The 9,802-nt window shown below is 40.3% G+C and overlaps 1 protein-coding gene across 1 annotated transcript; it reads right to left on the bottom strand.

Moving 5' to 3' along the window:
- Positions 1–992: 992 nt before the first annotated feature.
- SPRYD4 (SPRY domain containing 4) lies at positions 993–4,742 on the bottom strand. The gene is made up of 2 exons (XM_015819883.1): positions 4,651–4,742; positions 993–2,465 (listed from the first exon to the last, which is right to left on the bottom strand). The coding sequence occupies exons 1-2, from the start codon at positions 4,730–4,732 to the stop codon at positions 1,918–1,920; spliced, it is 630 nt and encodes a 209-aa protein (XP_015675369.1). The 5' UTR covers positions 4,733–4,742; the 3' UTR covers positions 993–1,917.
- Positions 4,743–9,802: the final 5,060 nt, after the last annotated feature.

Here is a 9,802-nt window from a genome sequence, read left to right as displayed (position 1 = left end):
TTTAAATCAAGAAGGCGTAGATAATAAGCCTTGCCCTAGCTTTTAAGGAAAGTCCAATGGCTTAAGAAGGAAATTAACTTGCAATGACTAAGTAACAAGCAGTAGGGAGTTTTCAAGTCTCCAATTCCTTCAACATTTGAAATGCTGAAGGTGTTACATGCACAAACGTCTCTCAAACTAACAACAAAAATTAGTCCAGTTGCAATGATTCAACCAGACAACTTCAGACAGCTTTCAGACAACTCTACCTGGATGATTGAGAATCTTCATCGACATGTTACACACACAGTCACAACATGACTGCTAAGATGCTTACAGCCGTTCCCAAACCTCCATTTTGAGAAAGCCAAACTCAAGAGGTTAAAAATAATCTACACAAGCACCAAAATGGAAAGCAAAAATGGGGAAATAGCTTTTCTACTTTTATCTTTGTTCTCTCATATTCTGGGTCACTACTTCAAACACTTGTTCACACTCCAATCATTCATTTCTCTCCTTCTCTCCTAAAATTAATCACATGTATAGGGAAAGATTCAGTCATTACCCTCATATATAGAACACTACTACCCAATCCTAAGCACATGCATTGCCACACAGGAAATAAGTCCCTCTTGAATTCCAGAGGGCTAATACGTGCAATCTTGCAATGTCCTTCTAACATGGCAAAAAACATTCCATCAGCTGCTTGAAATGCACTATCATTTTTCCTGCACGTATCTTTTCAGCAACCACTCTACTGCTCCAATAAAAGCATTCAGTTATTTTAGAGTAGAATGGCGAAATACCCGTCATAAATCAGTCACTATGGAACAGGAAAAACTGAAACCTTGAAGCAGTACAATGCTATGTTTCACTGTTGCTGCCAACCTGACATTCCTGCAGGGTTGGTAGACTACTTTATCTATACTTTTTAATTACTGTGTGCGTTTTTTTTTATCACAAGATTTCCAAACAGTGGATATTTTCAATCAGAAGTCCAGATAAAATAACATTTTGTTTTAGATGCTTTTATTTTTACTTATTACAATACGGTCAACAGAGCATACAGAACTGCTCTTGCTACATCCAACACCAAGAAAAAGAAAACACTGTTTAAATATCTGTTGATTTCAGCTAATTTTAACTATGGTGATTGTAATAAAACTGTGGCAAATTCTTTATCATTCCTTTTTCATGAATATATGTATCTGCAGATGTATATTGGGTTGATTCCTGTTCCTTCAACCAATCTAGTTACAGGATGATCTGGGGCTGGTATTAATAAAGTAATTCCTATAACATTAATTTGTGCACCATATTGTTTATGAATTCAGGAGAGTTGGATTTCCACTAGTCATGAGATGCCATCTGCTTAGTTCCAAGCTAATTTGCCTTCCCACCACACCAGTAGGAGGCAATAGTTCATTTGTGTTAAAAATCGCTGTTCTCATCAAAATGGAAATCTCTTCAAATATTTGAAAGCTTGAGCACATACTTCTAACAGGAAAAGGATATTTTATATAATTAAAAGGCATAAAGGTAAGGTATCAAATGGTGCAGCTGATCACACAGATAATTAGCTGCTTTTAAAAAGCTCATTTTTTTTCAAGCAACCCTAAGAAAATCTTTTCCTGGCAAAACCAAAATAGCAGTGCAAGATCAATGTGGCATAGTTTGTAAAGGATGGCAAATTTCACTCAAAAAGGCAAGAAAACAAGATGGTCTAAATGCGATGGTCCATTACTGAGTCAAATCTTACGACATGGCAAAATGAAATATATTTCAATCTGCTAGGAAGAGATATGGTATTTCCTATAAGGAGAGCGGGTCAGATTATGAAAACCTGAAAATCTCTGGATTGTAATATGGCAATAGCATTTTGGCAGAACTTGCTCTTCCAAGAAAAAAAATCTCTGTATCAACACTCTTGAATAGATTTCAACTTTGCTTGAGCTTCTCAGGTACATCCAGGCCTGAGTGGGTGAGCAGTTCACCATCCCAGAGAGCAAAGGCAGGCACCACGGGACCTCGGAACTCTGGCGACATATTGTGGATGAACATGTGTTGTCGTATATCTACCAAGCTGAATCTTTTGCGGTCATAGTCCAAGAACAGACCAACTCTTTCCGATTGGCCAATGTTAGTGATTGGAGTGGTTTCATTAGCAAACATGGCATTCCAGCAACGATTCCCATAGGCAAAGACCCAGGAATTGTCATCCATTCCTATGCAGACCTCCCGGGAGATGTCCACATCTGCCACCCCAATGCGGAACTGTTGTGATCGTTTCACCGTCACTTCCCAATAATGGCAGCCCCTGGAGATGGTGGTATCACCCAAAACTACAGCCCAGTCTCTGAAGCGTTCAGGGTTTCGAGGCACTCTGGTGGGGTCAATCCCCAGCATGCGATAGAGGACAGCAGTGTCCTTTTTGAATAAATCCAAGCTGCTGTGGGCTGTTTTCTCATCTAATTTGAAACTGATCTCTGAAATAAGAAAAACATGTATAAGGACCAAACATTTGCCTTACCTTTACATGTGACTCCTTTGTTTTTAAGAATTGTCTTCATAACTCGATAAAACAATTTACCAACTCCTATTGACAGGGGCACATTTCTATTAATCATTTAATCATGTTATATTTTGGCTAACTAGTCTTTCCAATCTGGTATCCTTCAGATGCTTTGAGAACACCCTGAATTCCCAACTAACACAGCCAAAAGGCCAAGAGTTCTAAGAGTTCCAGTTCAAAGTATCAGGAAGGTATGGGGCCAGGAAAGTTGTAATACATGATGATTAGTTTAGCAAATGCATCTCTTTCATTCAGTTAAATATACTTAGCTGATTAAGTTAAACTTGCATCAGTTTGCATACCGTTATAGTTCAAAAATATTTTTCCTTTAAATTACGCATCTGCACTTTATAACTGGAATTATTTCAGAAAAGCGTTGCTATAATATGTACATACGTAACCAACATTTTTAAAGATTTAATAATTAAAATTATTCCAAATGTCTGAAAATGGTATCCAACTACTGTAAATGACAATACATTAATAGCAAGCTTTATCAAGGACGTATATCTCCTGTAGGATTGATTCCCACAAGTACTGCAATTGTTAATATACTAATTTGGAAGGAATTCAGTATTTTGGAGTGGAATGCCCATCTATGCCCAAATCTTTCATAAATAAATTTATAAAACTTGTATGCTGACTGACTCAATGATTCTTGACAGCTCGCAATCTAAAATGTGAAATGTAGAGCAGAAAAGTGTAACCTATGAAAATGTAGCAGTATTGAGAAGCAATTTCAAGACATTATCTGATAACAAACAATATTTAAAAAGAGTTATAGTTACATCTCACTGGAATTTCACCTGTCACCAAATAAAGACTTTTATTTAGTAAATCAATTTTTATGGACATCCACTTTACTGATGAAATTTTGTGTGGTTCATAACACATTACAAAAAATAAAAGAACAGTATCAACAGAACATTTAAAAAACTGATATAGTAGCTGGACTATCTAACATTCTGCTCCCATGCTCTGGAGCACATCTACTTCTTCAATGCTTTACTAAAAGATGGTAAGATCAAAGCCAATCTAATCTTGAAGGGGGGGGGAGTGATGGCATTTCAGAAGGCAGAAGCTATAATTTATTTGTAATAATTATTTTTCCATGTCAGCATATATAAAGATGGAAGATTTTTTAAAATTATGGACAAGTAACCAGTCATTGGCAGAATAATAGTGTATAATAGTAATTAATGGCCACCTGATTCCAGGACAATTTTGAAGGCTATCTACTGTATGCTAATTGGGAATAGATCTGCCAATTGTTACTGATTCTAACATACTTTCTAGGCAAAACTGTTACCCATAGCAATGAGCTAGATTATAAAAACAAAGTGGAGCAAAATATAAACAAGTGAACCACTGGTAAAGCAACAAAAATTGAAAAAAATTAAATTGCCCTCCCAAATAAGTTTCTAGTGCATATAATGAATATAATGAATTATGTGAGAATAGAAAGCTGTCAGCTCAACGGAACAGTTTAACATCAGAAAGTTTTTTAAAACATATGTATCACTCCCGTTTATTGCATATATTTAATTAAAGACTTTAATATTCATACCACCTCTCTAAGTAAGTTTACTTGGAAACAATCTCAATGAAATTTAAGATGGTTATGAGTAGGTTCAGTTCACGCTCGGATTTGCATTCACTTGAAAAATACACATTTTCCCAAGCTAGAAAAATCTGCACTTTCCCCGATTGCCTATTTAATCCTGGAGCCCTGCCAATAATTCCGCTACTAAAAGAAATAAACTGATAATCGCCTCAACAAAAAGTACTGTCGGATCAGGTCCTTTAATCTAAAAAAAAAAAGAAAAAAGCGGATCCTACTAACAGAAAAACGTCCATGCATCCTCATCTTAAATCCACTGAATTTCTTTTATGGAAATTGAAGAGATTTTTACTATTTAATTTATACTGCTCCCGAAATAGCGAAAGGCACAGAACCACCTTAAAGGAGTAAATCTGAGCGCCAGACAGGTGGCCAAAGTCTTGAAGGAACGAAAGAAGCCCTGGGAGTGTTGGCTGCAGCGTTAGCCGCTCACTGAGACCAGCCAGTTTCTATTACGCAAAGGAGAAAAAAAATCTACCTCTCCGGAACATCTGGTGGTATCCGACACTGCACAAACCCCAGCCCTGACCTCTCATGCCTCTCAGGATGGGCGCCGCCATATTGACATTCATAGGTCACGTGAAACTGGCGGTCTGAAGATAAATATAGGAGCCATCTTGGAGGAGGGCATAACTAAGCCAACCTATAGATGACGACCGCCATCTTGAAATTCAAAGGGCTGGATTGTTGATACCGAATGCGTTTTAGGAGCCGCCATCTTATTTTAGGGCGCGGCATCTTCAGAAAACATCCCCGTGGAGCCATTTTAATCTGAAAAGAAGCTTCTTTTCCAATATAGACTATCTGGTATCACGTGCCTAGATTGATTAGCGGCATGTAGAAGTAGGCCAATTTACTGTGAGAGAGGGAAGAAAAAAAGTTTATATCGACTTTAAATCTATACTACGTTAAAAACGCAAACGGAGTTTTGTAACATTTTCATTAGACAAAATGATTAAAAATCTAAAAGGACAGGAACGAAGGAAGAACATGCTTCTATGGTTTGGAATATAGGTAGTCCTCAAGTTACAGCCACAATTGAGCCCAAAATTTATGTTGCTAAGTGAGAATTTTGTTAAGTGAGTGTTGCTCCATTTTACGGTTTTTCTCGCCATATTTGTTAAATGAATCACTGCAGTTCTTTAATAACATGATTGTTAAGTGAATCTGGCTTTCCCATTGACTTGTCAGAAGGTCGCAAAAGGGGATCACATGACTCCGGGATACTGCAACTGTCATAAATGTGAGTCAGTTGTCAAGCTTTCAAATGTAAATCATGTGACCATGGGGATACTGCACTGGTCATGAGTGTGAAAAATGGTCATAAGTCACTTTTTTCAGTGCGGTTGTAATTTCAGTCACTAAATGAACTGTTGTAAGTCAAGGACTACTTGCATCAGAAAAAAATTACATGCCTGAAAATCCAGCAATTCTATTAATATAACAAATTTGAAAAACACATTTATTGAAATGGCAAGTTTTTTAAAAAAAATAATTGTATAAAGAATGATTAAATTTGGGAACCAAAGGTATTTTTTAGTTGATCCTTCGTCTCATAGCCAAAAATATATTGCCCAATACCTCAATTTCCATCTTGTAAGTTCATTAAGAAACTGAATGTCTGGAGAAGGAAAGGTTAGTTTTTGTTTTCCTAAAGCAATATTTTAGAAAGATTATGTAATTCAAATCTGGGGATGATTTTAAAATGGACCAGTTGCTCTCTCTGCCCACCTCACAGGGTTGTTGTTATGGGGAAAATAGGAGGAATGTGTGTTGGACAAAGAAAGGGAAGGGAAGAGACTGAATTATATATAAAAAGACCTAGGAAATACTGGTGGACCCCAGCCAAGATGAAGAAGTAGTGTGATGGACCAAAGACCTCAGCTGCGTTATAAAAAAAGTATTGAATTCCCAGAATTAATTATTCCTTTGAAAAGTGTGCTGATTAGATCACCCTTGGAGTATTGAACACCATCCCTTAAAGAAAATTTGGAGAAACTAGAGTGGATCCAGATGAAAGTTGCCAAGAGGCTCTGGAAATCCAATCTTACAAGCAACAATTAAAAGCCCTAAGTATGTTTAGCTTGCCCAAGAGAAGCCTAATGGAAAATATTACTTTAAAATATCTAAAGGCTATTACAGTGGTGGCGAACCTATGGCATGCGTGCCAGAGGCGGCACTCAGAGCCCTCTCTGTGGGCACACACACCATGCCCCAGAGATGGCAAAGTCCCTTTTCAACCAGCCACCCGCTAACTCGCCGAGGTCCCACATGGCCGGATGCATCCCGGCATGGCTGATTTCTCTCCCCCCTGTCCCATCCCTCCTGGTCTTGCATGCTCTCCTTTTCCTGGGCACGACCCACTGCATCGCCTCCTCAGCTGTCGGCTGGCCGTCCAGCTCAGAGGCGGCTTCTCTGAACTGCTGGCAGTGGGCTGCGGAGCCCCAGAGTGCACCGGTTGAGGGGCTGGCTGATGGACACTGTCGGCCCCCATGCACTCACTGGCCTCCGTGTGCAGGGGATGATGGTGTCAGGCAGCAGCTGTCCCGACCCCTCCCTCACCTTGCCCCGCGGCAATGGCACCCTTGCCCTGCCTCGTCTCACCCCGCAGGACGAGCCCATCTTGGCCACACCCTCCCAGTCTGCCATGACCACCACAGCCACGCCCACCCAGTGAGCCACGCCCACTGGCACCCGGCGATAAATAAGTGGGTTTTGGGTTGCAGTTTGAGCACTCGGTCTCTAAAAGGTTCGCCATCACTAGGCTATTATATGCAAGAGAGGGGCAGTCTTTTCTGTGTTGAAATCAAAAGCAGGACAAGGAGCAACATGCTGAAATTTTTAAAAAAGGGCACTCAGGCTGAATATTAGGAGGAATTTTCTGATTAAGCAATGGAACTATCTACTGCAACAGTCTCCAGCCTTTTTTGCAGCAGTGGTTGGTTTCTGAAGAAGACAACTTTTCCACAGATCGGATGATTCCGTGTGCTACCTAATTCCCTTGCATACACAGATGCAGCTTTACTCACTTCTGCGGCCCAGTTCCCAACAAGTTACAGACCAGTACCCGTCTGCTGCCTGGGGGTTTGGGGACCCCTGATCTACTATGCACAGACTAGGGATCAACTCCATGGCTGTGGGTTTTTAAATACAACTGGATAGCATTTGTGAAGGATCATCCAATAGAATTATTCTGCATAGAGTAGAAAATTGGAGTACATGACCTATAACAGTGATGGCAAACCTTTTAGAGACTGAGTGCCCAGACTGCAACCCAAAACCAACTTATGCATCATCGAGTGCCAGGTGGGTGTGGCCCATTGGGTGGGCATGGCCCATTGGGTGGGTGTGGCTGCAGTGGTAATGGCAGACTGGGTGGGCTAAAAAGTTCAATCAATCAATTCCAACTTTGCAAGATCTTTTTTTTCCCCGCGAGAAGTTGAAATTGACTGATTGAACCCCCCTTTTTTTTTGCACATGGTGGAGGCCTAAAGCGAAAAGGTTTTATAAAACCCAGCTGAAGGCCTAGGACTGGGGCGACAGTGCGCGTGCCAACAGAGAGGGCTCTGAGTGCCGCCTCTGGCACCTGTGCCATAGGTTCGCCACCACTGACCTATAAAGTCCTCATATATTCTAGGATTGTTGCATTATGAGATCTTTATAAACCTTTCCTTTATGTTATTTTTCCAATATAAATTACTTTCCCAAGATGTTTATTTTCTGTGGGGGTGGGACAAAGTGATGTTTTTTTGACCAATCTTTTAAAGAAAAGAATGGTTACTTTTGGCAGCCATAGAGAAATCTTCCTGGATTTCAGGGACTGGATTGTACTACAATTTTTTTACTGGTTTCTTGCTGAATCAACAACTAGAAATGTACAGCTTGCTCTTGCTTGGCTAGCAAAACTAGTGTTAAATTAATTCAGCAGCAACTTATTCCTTTTTCTCATGGGTTGCATGCAAGAAGCAGTATTGTGTATGAAGAATAATTAATCCTGTCATTCTAGAAAGAAATAATTTGGTAAAGCAGCAGCATCTTTTGGATGGATCTTTTAATATTCATTGTGCATGCTTCATTATAATAATTTGACAAGGCACTAGAGATGTCTAACATAGAATCCTCTAGACAATACCAAGGTGATACAAAGCCTGTCCTCATTACTGATATATTGGTACAGCAATGGCTGGAGAATTTATAGGATGCAATAAATCATTAGTATGAAAATGACAAACATTGTTAGTCCATATTTTTGCCCTTATCCAAGATAATCAAAACACAATAGCCCAACAAAAGTTCTATATACTTAGTGTAGTATGGTACTGTAGTTCTGAGGTTCATGAATCTTCCTCTGGCTTCCCTTGCCCACTCCTCTAAACAATTAAATGATGAAGATATGCAGATGTTTTATGCATCAGTGCATGCATTTTCAATTAGGATTTGGGGTTTCACTGTTACAGTACACTGTAATATGGGCGTGTGTATTACATTTACACTGCAATGTGTGGTAGTATAAAAATACAATACTATATAGAAAATAACAGAATTCTTGCTTTCTTCAAAATGAATCTGCTTCACTTGAATTTGTACATGAAGTTCTTGTAATACTTGTGACACTTCTCCACTTAAGATTGAGGGTCATCTTGAATTTGCAACTCCAACTCAAAGAGCAGGTGGCAGCTATAGCAAAGAGGCCTCCATTTAGATTCATCTAAAGCACCAATTGTGCCTGTTCCTAGGTTAGGAGGCCTTTCAGAGTCCAGTTGCCTCACAAATGCACTACTGCAAAGTGCTTGGGACTGTCCTTCAAGACCACTTTGAAGCTACAGCAGATCTAGAACATGGTGGTACAGCTAATAAGGGGCATGCCTTAGAATAGCCACGTAACAGCACTGCTCCATAAGATACACAGTCAAACTAGAGCAGTGGTTCTCAACCTGTGGGTCGGGACCCCATTTGGGGTCGATCGACCATTTCACGGGGGTCGCCAAGCAAGGCTGTCCGCCATTTTTTTTGTCTGCCATTTTTTTGTCCGCCATTTTTTTTGCCCTTTTCCGGCGGGTGCCTTACCTCCCTTGGGCTGGGCCAGCTGGTGGTCGGCCTGCTCCGTCTCTGCCGCTTGCCAGCTACGCCTCGGCTGGTGCAGGAGGCGGAATCACGCATGCGTGGCGCTCCCGGGCAGGGAAAGTCCTCGACTTACGACCGGTTGGGTAGTCCTTGACTTACGACTGGTTTAGTCCTCCACTTACGACCGGTTTAGTCCTCCACTTACGACCGGTTTAGTCCTCCACTTACGACTGGTTGGGGTCGCGGCATTAAAAAGGTTGAGAACCACTGAACTAGAGTCTTGGACTTCAAGAGAGCTAATTTCAATAAACTTAGAGAGGGCTTGGGAAGGATTCCATGGATGAGAATCCTCAAGGGGAAAACAACACAGGAAGCTTGGGAAATTTTGAAAAGTGAGATAATAAAAGCCCAGTCTAGCACAATACCAACAAAGAGGAAAAATAACAGCTCTCAAAAGAAACCAGCATGGCTGCATAAAGAACTCTCTGACAAATTGAAAGATAAAAAGGGCAAGTATAGAAAGTGGAAAGAGGGGCACATAACTAAGTCAGAATATCAGCAAATAG

The sequence above is a fragment of the Protobothrops mucrosquamatus genome, unplaced genomic scaffold, assembly GCF_001527695.2.
Source record: "Protobothrops mucrosquamatus isolate PMUCROS unplaced genomic scaffold, P.Mucros_1.0 scaffold_151, whole genome shotgun sequence".
NCBI lineage: Eukaryota > Metazoa > Chordata > Lepidosauria > Squamata > Viperidae > Protobothrops > Protobothrops mucrosquamatus.
This window is presented reverse-complemented; position numbering and strand designations above follow the sequence as displayed.